Source organism: Bos indicus, chromosome 16 (assembly GCF_029378745.1).
Source record: "Bos indicus isolate NIAB-ARS_2022 breed Sahiwal x Tharparkar chromosome 16, NIAB-ARS_B.indTharparkar_mat_pri_1.0, whole genome shotgun sequence".
NCBI lineage: Eukaryota > Metazoa > Chordata > Mammalia > Artiodactyla > Bovidae > Bos > Bos indicus.
In genome coordinates, this window is record NC_091775.1 from 3,775,581 (window position 1) to 3,790,280 (window position 14,700).

A 14,700-nucleotide genomic window follows, 5' to 3' on the forward strand; every position below is an offset into this window, starting at 1 on the left:
TGTCCCTTAGTCGTGACAGGAGCGAGGCTGTGGGCCGCGGCCCCCACTCTCCACCTGCATGTGAACATTCGGTCCTGGCCCCTGACTCCAAACAAGACTCAGAATGTGTGGTTTGGGCCTGGGGTTGGATCTCCACGTGACTTTTGCAAAGACAGAACCTTTTATCTCCAAGCAGCTCAGGTGGGCCTGGCCAGGGTTTGTCATTCTGGAGAGCCCTGAGAAAATATGCTTACTCAGTCATGACTTCCTAGGCAGGTGGTACCTGGGCTCAGAAGGACCCCATGCTTGTTTCAATAGCTCAGCGTGACCGTCTTGGAACTTTGCTCAGCGTGACCGTCTTGGAACTTGTCATGATTTTTGGACAAGGGACAAGGCATTTTCATTTTGCAGTGGGCACTGACCATTGTGGCCCTGTCATTTTACTTTTTGATGTCTTTGTCTTCTTTTGAATTTTGAACTATGCAGATATTGAAAAAAAAAAAAAAAGACTTTAAAAGCCAAATACCACAAAGGATTAAAACTAAGAAAGACATTTATTATCTGTTGTGCACTTTTAGAATGGTCCCTACGCCCACTGAAGTGCACCAGCTGTGGCACACATTCCACGCACCATGCAGCCAGTCCACAGTCCCACTGCCCCCCAGGACAGCCCGCATGACACGCAGAGTGCCGCCCCCGCGAAGGACGCAGGGACAGAGCTGTGCGCTGGGCCGCCTGTTCCTGTGGGGAGAAGGGGTTCCCCAAACTCTTACTGACCCCTCACCTCCCCTTTCCTCTACCTCTGGGCGAATCTGCAGTGTCAGGTGACGCTTGGAAGTCCTGCGCTAACATTCAGAGAAGGGTACTTCTGTGTAGACAGGAGACTTCTGTGGTGGGCATGGATGTGGCCACGGAAACCCTGGGGGGCGGTCGGTCATCTCGCCGACTCCCTTCAGGCTGGGCTCTGTAAGTGCTGCTCGTCACCAGCAGAAAAAAAATTACGGCTGTAGCATCTGCAGGAACAGACTACCCAGCTTTCCAGGATTTATCACCGATGCTGATTTCTTGCCTGAATCACTGATGCAGCAGTTTTTGCCCATCTCTCAGTAGGATTAAGAAATTGGGATGTTTCTGCCTCGGAATCTCGAAGGACTGAAAATGCCCGGAGCCAAAGAACGAGCTCTGAGCATCTCAGCAGAGGAAAACTGCGGCCCTCCCAGCGTCCATGGAGCCGCCCTTTCCTGCTCTCCTGGGAGGCGCACTGCTGCCCTCTGGTGGCCGGCTGACAAGGAGCCTTCCGGTGCTGGGGGCGAGGGGCTGGGGGCGAGGGGCGGTGTCCACCTTGTCTCTGGAATAGCAGCTTTGAGTTCTCAGGTTAATGAGTGTCTTTTCACTGTCCCTGGAATAAAACAAGCTTGTCCTTGACCTGGAGCCTTGGCCCTTGCTTCTACTTGTGCTCAGAACGCTCTTCGTCCAGTTCAGATGGCAGCCGTTTTCTCATTCTCCAGCCTTTGGGCCAACGTCGCTTCCCCAGGGAAGCTCTCCTGGGCTACTTTGTCTGAAACATCTGAAACAGCACCTAACGCCACCCTCCGTCCTTCTCTCTCCCATTACCTTGCTTGGTTCAAGCGCTTACCTGCTAATTGAAAACATCTGGTCAAATTCTGGGTTTACTGCCTCCCTCCCTCTCCAGAACGTCAGACCAGGAGAGCAAGGTCTTCGTTACACGCGTCCCTGGACCTCAAGGCATCATACATAGTAGATACCCAAAAGGACGTGTTGAGGGAATGGCAGTGTGTCTCCACGGGAGTGCCTGGGATTGAAGCCGACCTTCTGGTCCTTAAGAGCCACAGGATGTGGGCAGGGCACGTGCTACCCTCGTGTGGCAGACCAACCAGCTGAGGCCGCAGCCTGAGCCAAGGAGACACTCGCGGTCCCGGAGGGTCTTCCTGTGCTCCCTCTGTCCTGTGCTCCGGGGGCACAGACAGACAGTCTGTCCCAGGCCTGAACAGCTGCTGCCAGGGGTTGAGGGGGACCTCCTCCCCAGCCCTGGTTGCAGGGACCCTGGTCCACAGCTGTGCGGAGGCTCTAAGGGGGTGGGGTGCGGTGGGCGCGCTGAGGAAGGCTGGTCCATCACCTCCACACACAGCGGCCTGGATGCAGGGATGCGCCTTCCAGAGCAGGAGGTGTCCAGGGAGGGTGCAGGGCAGGAAAGCCGGGGCCAGCGAGGGGGCTGTGACTCCTCTGGGACTCGGCTGGGACTTCCCGGGTTCCGCCCTGTCTGCATTCAGTCTGAGGCGGGGCTGGTCTGGAGCCCGCAGGGAGGCGAGGGCCGCGGCTGGCCTCGGAGCCTGGCTGCCGACTGAGCGCGGGCGGCCGGCGGGCCAGCTCAGCGCACGCTCCGTCCTTGGGCGCGCAGAGCCGGGGTCCGGAGGGTCAGCAGCATCTGCTCTTGGGCTGGTCTTCCGGTGAGAGCTTGATGGAGTCTGTGAGGTAGCTCTCTAAGATGCTTCGATACTGCGGAAGGAAAAGAGGCGTCAGCGTTCGCCTCCCAGCGGGCTAAGCTCCCCCTGCCCTCTATTTCTCAATGGCTGCTGGTGGTCGGGCTTTCTGTTCACTCGCCTTGTGCAGCTGGGAGGCCCAGAGGACGTCTTCCCCGCCCGCTCCTGCCTCACCTCCTTCTCCAGCTACTTCCCTGGAGCCCAGAGCAGGCCGGCGGCTGCATGAGCTCCTGACCTCCAGCCGGGTCCCCTCACTCACCTTCTCCAGAGAGGACAACCCGGGGGACGTCTGACCTCAGGTGACAGAGATGATGACAGACCGCTGCTCGTGTCTGCAGAAGACGTCCCTGCGGACGTCCCCACACACCAGCTCCCAACCTCCCCTTTATCCTCTGTCCCTCCCACGTCCAGGGAGCCCTCCCAAAAACAGACTCAATGTTTCTACTGGGCCTTTTTGCTTCTCTGCCCACCCTCTCAAAGTCTCCTATCCCAGCAAGGTCCAGAGAAAGCCTACGGTCAGCCTAACAAGCCTCTGCCCACCTGGCTGGCCACCCCTTTGCCATGAGCCGCCCTTCTTGGCACAGGGGTGAGGCAGGCAGGCTGTCCTCCCACAGGAGATGGGCCTCTTCTTAGAGGGATCCTGTCTCTTTCTCTGCTCATGCTCCCCCGTCTCTGAGCTCCCAGCCTTCACTCTCCTCCCACGGCGGGTGTTGTGTGTGTGATGGTGAGTGGATCACTCACCACCCACACCAGTGGATATGCTGGTGTGGACCTGAGCTGGGAACCAGCCCCCTCCATGCGGCTGTCTGTCTCAAGTGCCCCTCCGAGGGGACAATTTCCAGAATGATGTCTGTTCCTTTACTTCCTCTGTGGGTCCCAGCTGGGAAATGTCAACCAAATCCTTAGTACCCATGACTCTGGATCCCAGGAGGCTGCTTCGCCCTCATGATGGTGGCCCCCAAGACGCACAAGAAGGTCCTCTGATGCCCTACCGCTCACTGCCACCCTCAGGCTGAGCAGTAGTTCAGCCTGACAGCCCAGAACTCAGGGCACTGGGCCTGGGACCCAGCCCTTCTTCATGTGTTTGCTTCTTGCAGAGCCCCCATCTCCCAGCTCTACCGGCCAGCAGAGCACAGCTACCCTTAGTCAGCCTGGATGATGGGCTTGGAGTAGCCCTCAGCAAATTCTCTGGGGAAATTAGAATTTTCTTTGTCACATATGCATGTGTGCATGCTAAGTCCCTTCAGCTGTGTCCACCTCTTTGCGACCCTATGGACTGTAGCCCTCTAGGCTCCTCTGTCCATGGGATTCTCTGGGCAAGAATACTGGAGTGGGTTGCCATGCCCTCCTCCCTTACCCACCCAGAGATGGAACCCATGTTTCTTACATCTCATGCACTGGCAGGTGGGTTCTTTAGCACTAGCGCCACCTGGGAAGCCTTGTCATATATACATATTAATAGCAAGTATTAGTTTTGGGGAGTGGAGGCCTGCATCTCCCAATGAAAGCCTGTCCCTCCAGGGATGTCTCCACGCCAGTCCCGTATCCCCCTCTGCTGGGGAGGATCCTAGCCCACTGCTTGTAGACCCAGCCCAGCACACCCCAGATATCCTCACCCCGAGAGAGCAGACTCCTACCCAGAGGTGCCCAAGCAGAGAAAATGGCTAGAGAAGCTCCTTCTCCCAGCACCATCGAGGCCTGGTGTGCGGGCTGGGTCTGCACAGCTCGGGACACCGCCCAGTCCTGCAGTCAGCCCTTTCTGCAGGGCATGCACACTCCACTGAGCTGACTGTGGTTAAAAGCCTGACTCTTCTGAGCCTCACAGGGAGGGCAAGGAGGAGCCGAGCATTACTGTTTAGGCTGACCGATTCACTGCTTCCAGAAAGACAGGCTTTTGAAAGGAGCCTCTTATTTTAGTGCTCTGTCAGTCCCCCTCTCACCGGGAACAACAAAGATACCTTGGCTGGAGTCAGAACATTTCTTCTTGGACCTGTTGGGCCAGGAGGCTGGGCCTGCTGTTTCACCACCCTGAGAGTGCCCCAGCCTCACATCCAGGCTGGTTGAGACCATGAGCAGAGCATGGGCCTCAGCCTCAGTGCCGGACTGTGGGAGGAGAGTCTGAGCTGCCGGAGCAGCTCTGCACTTTGGGGAACAAACAGAATGCTACTTGGGAGGATGTGAGAAGCCTACTCATCCGTTACACAGGTAAAGATTGAGGTCTTCAGGCCGGCTCTCTTCACCCAGTAATAGTCACATCCTCTCCAGGGTCATGTCAGCCCTGAGCTCTTTCCATTTATGACATCATTTCACTCGAAAAGGGCATCATCTCAATCCTCGGGTTTCCTACAGAGCTTCCAAGTCATCGCAGGCCATAATTAGGCTCCCGGTGAAATCCGGACCGCAGTCCTCTTGGCAAGTGTGTGCATGCCAAGTGAAATAACACCTAGAATCCTAAGACATCATTTCGGTGAGGATGTGGCTGTGAGTCTGTCTCTCCAAGCCTGGTCACCTCATGACCCTGCCTTTACATCCTGCACCCCAAGGACCTTATAAAAGTCCTGTAATTTCACTAGGCTTAGCTGTTAGTCAGCCTGCCTTCTCCCAGACACGGTAATTATGTCTTTCTCTAATTAACCCAAAAGGAACTGGGCCTCCGCACTGCGGCCCATGCCAGGCCTGACCAGCCCATCAGGGGTGGTATTGCCAACTCAGTAAGAGCAAAATCCTATCAGCCCAAATCCCCCAAAGCAGGTGGGTTTCCCTTCTTTGATTATGAGGGCATTCTTTTTTTTAAATTAAAGAATTAATTTTAATTGGAGGCTAATTACTTTACAATATTGTAGTGGTTTTTGCCATACATTGACACGAATCAGCCATGGGTGTACATGTGTCCCCCATCCGGAACCCCTCTCCCACTTCCCTCCTCATCCCATCCCTCAGCGTCATCCCAGTGCACCAGCCCTGAGCACCCTGTCTCATGCATTGAACCTGGACTGGCGATCTGTTTCACATATGGTAATATTCATGTTTCAGTGCTATTCTATGAGGGCATTCTTAACCATGAATAGCTAAACACCTGATCCTTCAAAATGGCCAGATCGGGACACTAATGTAACTACCTACCTTCTCTCCTTTCAGAATGCAAACTGAGCACCTCTTCTGGTATTCTACCTGTAAATCGCTCCTTCCATCCAGAGCTCACTGCAGAACTCAGACATTCTCAAATGCCCGAAAGCTCAGATGCCGTGTGTCCCAGTGGACCACATTGTTCCTCCTCTTGTGAGGCTTCTGCTTTCCCTCCTCTCTTTTCTATCTTGGTCGACAGCAACACTAATCAATCATTCCTCCGTTTGGCAAGCTAGAAACCTCGTCATCAACCTCAGCAGCTCCTGATTCCTTCTCTCCTCTGTTTGATCATCATCAACCGTCAACAGTGCTCCCTCCAAAGTCTCTTTAATCCGCCGCATCCTTGCCATCCCCATCCTCTCATGCCTGTACCTTCAGAACCACCCATCAAGCTCATCTTCCCTGCAGCATGAAACTTCCCTGCGCTTTCATTTAAAAATAGCTACCTTTTAGGGACTTCTCTGGCGGTCTAGTGATTAAGAATGCAGGTTTGATCTAAGAGTCACATGCCTCGGGGCAGCGAAACCCACATGCTATAACTACTGAGTCCAGGTGCCACAATGAAGACCCAGTGCAGCCAAAATAAATGAATAGAAACAGCTACCTTTTATTTATAGCCTTCTCTGTACCACCATATTATTTTATCTAGCCCTGGCAACAGCCCCATGAGGAAGACACCATTACTTATACTGTAAAGGGAGGGAAGCAATGGCTTAAGGAGGCACGTGACTTGTCAAGGACACAGTAAGAGGTAGAGGCAGGATTTAAAGCCAGATCCGCTGACTTCAGACCCCAGCTCTTCCCACCCCAGGCTGGGCTCCCTCCGTCATCCTCCTCTCCAAGGATTCTGGGCTGCTGTGAATGAGCACATAAGAAGGAGAGACAGGTCCTTGGAGGAAATGTCCTTTAAAACTCTTCTTTGACCTTAAAATATAGTTTTGCAAACTCCAGCTTCACCTTAAAAGCCCACCTGTGTTTTTACATTCTGTGTCCTAGTACGCATGTTTGCTTTAGTGCAAAATGTTTCTCCTCCAAATCTCTCCATAACAGAGACATTGCAGAGGGATACACCCTGCTGGCTTCCAGGCCCCAGGTGGGCTCCTGTGTGGCCCAGGGGTCTGGCAGCGGGTCTAGAGACGATGGGCCTATCGTATGCAGCCTGAGGTCTGGTCGGGCTCAGCAGGCCTCCATGGTCTGCTGCTGTTGACCTTGAGAGCCTCGCTGCTCACCTCGGCCCAGCGCCCCTGGCTCCCTCCAGGCCCCATTTCCCCTCGTACAGATGGAGCCTGTGGTGGCCCCTCACATGAGCCCCGTGGACTCACACCTGGGCCTCTGTCACGCCCTTCTCTCCGCCCTCTGCAGCTGCTGCTCACACCCTCCCTGGCCTAGCTGTCCACCTGCAAACTGTCACCTCAACATCCAGCCGACAGGCCCCTTCTCTGGGTAGGCATCCTCACTGGCCTTGCCACCAGCACCTCTCAGTCACCTTGATGCCTTGGCCATGCCTGCCCCACCCCCCACCCCATAGCACTTTCCTCACCCCCTGACTATTGTGGACACCTTAATCCTCTACCTGACCATGGGCCATGAGGTCTACATCTCTAGCCCTAGCCTGACATCTCAATAATATTTATGGGATGCAATTATTCCCATTTTACAGATGAGGAAACTGAGGCTCAGAGAAGTCATACGTCTTGCCCAGGAGTCCACCTGAAAGCATAAGGCCAGGATCCAACCGAGCTCAGTCTGACCGTGGACATCACACCTGTGACCTCTAGACTTCTGGTTGTAAATTTCCTCTATCATCATGAGGGACTGACACGGGGTTGCCAATCCGTTCTTTTGACAAGTAAGGCCATTGGGAAAAAGCAAAAACAAGAACAAGACAAGCTACCGTCTGCTAACACCGCTGCATCATGACAGTGACACAGCAGGAAGGGCACATGCCTTCTCCAGAAAGGACAGACGCTAACCACACACAGACACGGGCTGGTGGAGCTGATGGAGCTTCCCCTCGAGTAAGCATTCGGTGATCACAGCACTGTGTTTGTGGTGGATCGTTGATCACACGTCACCCTACAAGGTCAAACAGCTTCCCGAGCCTTCCAGGGAGTGGCCTGAGCAGGCACGTCTGTATTACCGACTGGGTGATGGAGCTGCACTTGACCAAGTGCTGGAGATAACCCCTGCTTCCCATAAAGGAGACGGCGAGCGCGGGTGGCCTAGAGGGGATGTATTAAGAATAGCCCACGAGGACAAACCCTAAGGCTAAGGCAATGGGGTATGAAGGTGGCGAGCTTGAACCCTTTCCCTGGGCAGCTTCTGGGGGTGGCTGCTGTCCCTCCCCATGGTGGGCAGTGCCAGGCAGCGGACTTCTCCGCAGAGGGCAACCCTCCAATCGCCTGTCCTCATGTGTGCTTTTCCTTAAAGATTAAAAATTAAAAATCACTGCCGTGATGGCCTTCTCCCTGCTTCTAAGAAGCCCACCTTGGCTGGATGTGGCAGAACAGTGAAACGGGCTGCGCCCCTCCCAGTGCCAGTCTCTCATGGACCCTCTTCACAGTTTCCAGACTCCACACAGAATGGCAATGAAACCCTCTAATGCTGCCGGGCAGCCTGCCCTGAGCTTCCTCTCCTCTCTCCTGCCTCCCTTCTGCAGTTCGGGCTGTGTGCCCCTCCTCTGGGTCCCCCTCACCCATCAAAGCCTGTGCTGCAGCTGCTCCCCTGTGGGCCTGTCTTCTTACGAGAGCGAGGGGCCCTGGGGCACCGAGAGGGGCCCGGCGCAAACGGCGCACTCAAGACCTGCTTGTTGCAAGACCACACCACGGGGTCTACATCTATCCATTGTCTTGATTGGAGGATGTCAGCAAATTCCCCAGGCTTGAATATTCCTCCTGGACCAATACTTAACACCACGGGGCTGCTCTCCCATCAGTGAGGACTGAACTAGCTCATTGCTTCTCAGACTCTTACTGAATTCGAATCTGTGGGGGTGAGATACAGGACTGAATTTTATGCGAACTCCACAAATGGTAATCAGTCAGATTGAGGAACCACCAGTGATGAACCCCCCATAAAGCTAAGGAAGCTTAATGCCTCTGGAATTCTGTGGTTCCAGAATTAGAGTACTGTCGAGCTCATTCAGTAACTAATTAACCAAGATAATGAGCACTCCTGTCCCAGCCGCATCCCTCCCTGTGCCCAGCATGTACTTTTCTAGATGCTTCTGAGCCCGCCCATCCTAGGGGGCAGCCCTGGCGTGTGCCACTCACCCTTGACAGAGCCCGACTGGCCAGCATCTCAAAGGCTTGTACCACGTTGATGTCATTCTTGGCACTGACTTCAAAATAGGGAATATCCTTCTCTTTACACCAGCCTTGGGCTACCTCTTGCGGAACCTGCATGAGGGTAAGAAATGACCACCATTCCTGTATCATCGTCGCCATTATCCCTGCAGTCATCATGTCTGCACCACGATCATCACCACCATCCAAGCCCACCGTCCCCACCACCACTCCCATATACTGAGAACCTTCCATGTGGCTGTAAGCTTACCTGTGCTATTTTTTTTTTTTTTTTAAACACAAGCCAATGAGGTGGCTATTGTTAGCTCCATTTCACACACGAGGAGACTGAAGACTGGCATGTGTAGGACCGAGCAGGATTTGAACACAGGCTTGGAAGAACTAAAGCCCTCCTCACTACAGCATCTTCCCAGCCTGGACTGGGAGCGGCTTCTTGCCACCAGCTCCTTTCTCAGTGCCTGCAAAGGCAGGTAGATGCAACAGACACCAGCCAGGGCCTGGGGGGAGGACCCCATTCTCCTGAGCTGGCTTATTAGGCCCGTGCTGCTGGGCAGAGACCTGGGTCCCTGCTAACCTTTCTTTCCCAGGGGAAAGTCCTGGGAGCAGCTGATAAGCTTCTACTCTGGGCCACATGCTGGATTAGACGTCTGATCATACTAACTCATTTAATCCGCTAACAACATTGTGGGTCTTTTTAGCTGCACTTTATAGGTAAGAGGGCTTCCCTGCTAGCTCAGTTGGTAAAGAATCCACCTGCAATGCAGGAGAACCCAGTTCGATCCCTGGGTCGGAAAGAGTCTTGGGCTTCCCTTGTGGCTCAGCTGGTAAAGAATCTGCCTACAATGCAGGAGACCTGGGTTCGATCCCTGGGTTGGGAGGATCCCCTGGAGAAGGGAAAGGCCTTATCCTCCAAGATCCTTGCCTGGAGAATTCCACGGACTGCATAGTCCATGGGGTTGCAGAGTCGGACACGCCTGAGCGACTTTCACTCACTTATAGGTAAGGCCCCTGAGGCTCAGAGTTTCAGCAGCTTGCCTCAGATCACACAGCTGAGAAAGGCAGAGCTCGGAGGCGGCCCCAGCCCCGCGCTCTCACGCCACCTGCACTGCCCTCTGCCGGGTCCTGGGCAGGAGCTGTGCTTCTGTTGTCTCCCGCTGGACTCTAGCTTTCTTGAGCTCAGAAAGAAACAAAGAAAGTGAAAGTGAAGTCGCTCAGTCGTGTTTGCGACCCCATGGACTGAAGCCTGCCGGGCTCCTCTGTCCATGGCATTCTCCAGGCAAGAATACTGGAGCGGGTTGCCATTTCCTCCTCCAGGGGATCTTCCCGACCCAGGGATCAAACCCGGATCTCCTGCACTGCAGGCAGACTCTTTACTGTCTGAGCCGTGAGCTCAGAGTCAGGACTTTTTAGCTCTTGGCCTGGCCGCACAAGCCACTCTCCACAGGCTGAATGAATATACCTCTACCCAAATGCAAATGCCCGGAGAAGGCAATGGCACCCCACTCCAGTACTCTTGCCTGGAAAATCCCATGGAAGGAGGAGTCTGGTAGGCTGCAGTCCATGGGGTCGCTAAGAGTTGGACACGACTGAGCCACTTCACTTTCACTTTTCACTTTCATGCGTTGGAGAAGGAAATGGCAACCCACTCCAGTGTTCTTGCCTGGAGAATCCCAGGGACGGGGAAGCCTGGTGGGCTGCTGTCTCTGGGGTCGCTCAGAGTTGGACATGACTGAAGCGACTTAGCAGCAGCAGCAGCAAATGCAAATGCCAATCACAGTTTGAGGACGTTGGCTTGGAGAAGGCTCTGGCAGCTTCTCAGTTACCTCCAAAGACCATTGGCTCCGCTGAGTTTAGTCTAATCAGTTATCTGGGGGATAGGGAATGACCATATGTTGCTATTTGCTGTGCCTGGTGCTTTATAACCATTGTTTCACTTTGTTTAAGGGAGCCAAGGTTTTTCTCATAACAAAGAATGACTCAGCTCCTTTTCCTGAACACAGGGCAGCCAGGGGGAGATCTGAGACTATCCTTTGTCTCCTGCAGGTTCTGGAAAGTCTGTCTTCCTGGGGTTAAAGGAGCTCCACTGTTGCCTGTCTCTTTGGTCCTTGTTGTTCTGGCCGCAGGTCTAGGCATTGTGGTTAGCTGAGCAGCCTGCCATCTGGGGCGTCCGGATGGCATCCCCACACCCTCTTCCTTCCCCAGCCTCCCGGGAGCTGCTGCGCTGGAGCAGAGCAGGGAGCGGCCCCAGCGCTGGTCTTGGCCTCTGGTCCTAAGGTCCTCCTGCCTCGTGGTGCGAGGGGCTCCCCAGCCGGCCAGGACGGCCCCCTCCTCTGGACCATAAGCGCCCTTGACCCGGCGAACAACCAAGATGCCTCACAGCTTGGGCAAAATCCTGAGCTATGTGGATGAAGCATCAAGGATGGCCAGGTTGCTGATTATCGTTGTCCTCACCAGTAATACACACATAATCGACCCTTAGAAATTAATATGTTGTGATATGTTGATGGCATCTTAGGAGTGCAAGGGGCTTTGTATCTTTTATAGTCCTTAAAAAGACTTTAGGTCAAGGACTGGACTTCCTCTTCTTGTTGTTCTCTCCTTCTTTATATCCTACCCCCGCCCCCGCCCCCCACCAGGTGACGAGCATCTTTCTGGGCACACTGTTGGTCCTAAGGGGTTGCAGTAAACATGGAAGCGAACTGAAATGAGCTCAAGTGCCTCTGCTTTTCCAGGAGGCAGGGAGCTCCTTCGTATCTCATGGTGTGAGAAGCAGAAGCCCAGACTGGTGCCCAAGTTCACCCAGAGACAGAGCTAGGAAGATAAGCCCACACGTACAGTGATACACAGGCACAGCCCCTTCACGCCGCGGACAATGACCAACCCTGCCTGCTGCCTGGCGTGACAGACGTTTATCTCATTTCTTCCCGCTCCTTCTCTGTCCAGTTTTTACAGAGTGGTTAAATACATACTCCAGAATATCAGTTGAGATTGTATTGTGAATTAACGTTCTCTTTATAATCCCCTCACGTCTTCCAGTCAACCTTAGAAAGTCGCCACGGGGCAAAAAACGACCCACACGGCACTTTTCACTTTTCCTTTCCAATTCTAGCACCAACTTCAGGATTTTTAAAACCTTGTTGTCTTTTATTTCTAAAATAACAGTTATATATCACTTAGGCTCTGACTGTAGACATAAAGTCAGGCTGTGGTCCATGGAGACATGGGCAGGGTAAAAACTTTGCAAGTGTTACTCTGTTGGTTTTTGCTTTGGCTGATGTGTGTGTGTGCTAAGTTGCTTCAGTCATGTCTGACCCTGCTGCCCTATGGGCTGTAGCCCACCAGGCTCCTCTGGCCTTGGCAATATACGAGCTTCCCAGGTGGTGTACTGGTAGAGAACCCAACTGCCAAAACAGGAAACGTGAGAGATGTGGGTTTGATCCCTGGGTCCGGAAGATCCTGAGGAGGGCATGGTAACCCACTCTAGTATTCTTGCCTGGAGAATCCCATCAACAGAGGAGCCTGGTGGGCTACAGTCCATAGGGTCACAAAGAGTAGAACATAACTGAGGTGACTTAGCATGCGCACATACTATTAACATTTTATTTTTCATCAGCGGTCAAATGTTTGACAAAATTAGTCCATTTTGCAGACGTTTATCTATGATGCTTTTCCATCTCATATGCATTAAAATGATCAATTGTGTGTCTTGAGATAGGTCAGATACATCTGAAACCAATAAAAAATAACAAAGAATATCTTCAGAAAACATAATCCCAATGTTATGGATCAGCAGTGAATCAGAAACTGCCTACTTGAGAGCAAAGAATTTACATCCTAGTGAATAAATTCCTCATAGCATAGATGCTAGCAGAGCTGGTTTTTTTTTAACAATTTTTTTTCCCTTTTACCTCTGTAAAACAGGTAGAGACTTTAAGAAAAACCTAAGTCAGCAATTTCTTTACAATTATCCTGGTGAGATACTGATTGATTGATTGTGGTAAAATATACAAAAATATAAAATATAAATATATATATATAATATATAAATATAAAACATAAATTTTATATAAGTATAATATATTTTATATAATTATATATTTAATGTAATTTTATATATTATATATTCATATGTTTATATAAACATAAAATGTATATTTATACATAAATGTAAAATGTATCATTTGGACTATACTGAGGCATCCAGTTCAGTGGCATCAGTACATCCACGTCTTTGTACAACCATCAATGCTCATTTCCCCAGCTCAGTCAATAAAGAATCTGCCTGCAGTTCAGGAGACCCAGGTTCAATCCCTGGGTGGGGAAGATCCCCTGGAGAAAGGAATTTCAACTCACTCCAGTATTCTTGCCTGGAGAATCCCATGGACAGAGGATCGGCAGGATACAGTCCACAGGGTCACGAAGAGTTGGACACGACTGAGTGACTAACACTTCATCGTGCCATATCTAGTATGTGCGTTTTAAATACTCATTTTCTTTTTGTTAAGTAGGAAGAACTTCCCTATATTTCCAGCCCCCACACTGGAGATATTAAATTAAGAAGGTGGGTAACAATCTCTTTCATGTATTAAGATTGCCATGTGCTTTATAGGCATCATTGCCTATGAGCCTCAAATAACCTCATGAAATCTGAGTCTGGTGTCCATTTCATAAAGAAGCTGGAACTGGCCAAAGACACACATGAATTTGAGCTCAGAGAAGGTGGTCCTTCAGGGTCCTTATCCACTCAGCCCTGTGCAAGTGAGGACTATCTGCAGCCTGCTCTCCAAGCCCCAGCTTCGCCTCTCAGGCTTGGCAGCATCCTCTGCCTGGTCTGTGCCCTTGGAGGGCAGCGGTGTCCCAGCCTCACCTCTGGCTCCCCATCCCTGGTCTCTGGATCAAAGTCCCTCTGCGAGCCCCACTCCCAGCTCCTCCTCTGCATTTCCCTGTGCTTGTTTCATGCCTGTGAGCACTTCCTCACCTCTCTTCCTCCGGCTTGCCCCCCTCCAAATCCTGTCACCTTCTCCAGTGGGGGAGCTCTTTCCACACCCTGTTCAGCACAGATCCCAGAGACGGAGTTGGGCTTGCCTTGGGCTTCACTGTTTCTTTCAAACCTTTATTCTTCCTCTCTCTGCAGAACAAAGCTCATGCCCCCGTGGCTGGGATTGGATGCCTCTACCCCTCTGAGTCATCACTTACACCTCCCATCCGGTACCCTCATTCCTTGGATGCTTGTGATCTGGTGAAGCTTCCTTTCCACGCAGCCCCGAGCCTCACACTTCCTTCCCCTCCCTCCATCTCCACCTCCTCCCCATTCCGCCTGCCCCTCCAGGCCCAGCCCAGGGCCTCCATGAACCTTTACACGTGGTCTCTTTTTCCCTTCCTCCTTTTGCCTGCTCTTCAACCTCTGACAGCCCCCTGGTTCTTCAGCCTCTCCTGGTCTCTCTTCTTCCTTCCATGGGTCTCGGTGTCCTCACGGCTCTGTTCTTCAGCTACTCTTGTCTGGAAAAACCTTCCCTCAGGTCCCTGGCCTTCACCCCATGCACTGCTGTTGAAGAAAACCACAACCCGGACTCCACTCAGCTGGTCTCCTGGTCTCTTCCCTTAGCGGAGCCCTTGCTGCACCGTCAGTCCCGCGCTTCGTCCTTGGCCAGCTCCTTCACCTGTTTCTCTCCAGAGTGCCTGGCGCAGCCTCACCATGATTCTCAAGACTCCTTCTTGCCTCCCTTCCTCCTCCCTCTCAACAGAAGATGCTGCCTCTTATCTCACTGAGGGAAAGTTAGACTCTCAGT

General features: G+C 52.6%; 1 protein-coding gene across 2 annotated transcripts in view; it reads right to left on the bottom strand.

Annotated features, from left to right (window-relative positions):
• Positions 1-514: 514 nt before the first annotated feature.
• RAB7B (RAB7B, member RAS oncogene family) overlaps positions 515-14,700 on the bottom strand; it is a 28,444-nt gene continuing 14,258 nt past the window's right edge. For both annotated transcript variants that reach the window (XM_019976688.2, XM_070767828.1), the window contains exons 5-6: positions 8,879-9,004; positions 515-2,496 (exon numbers count right to left, since the gene is read on the bottom strand). In XM_019976688.2, coding sequence (XP_019832247.1) covers positions 2,416-2,496; positions 8,879-9,004 — 207 coding nt within the window. In that variant the 3' untranslated portion in view covers positions 515-2,415. The remainder of the gene's footprint in view (positions 2,497-8,878; positions 9,005-14,700) is intronic.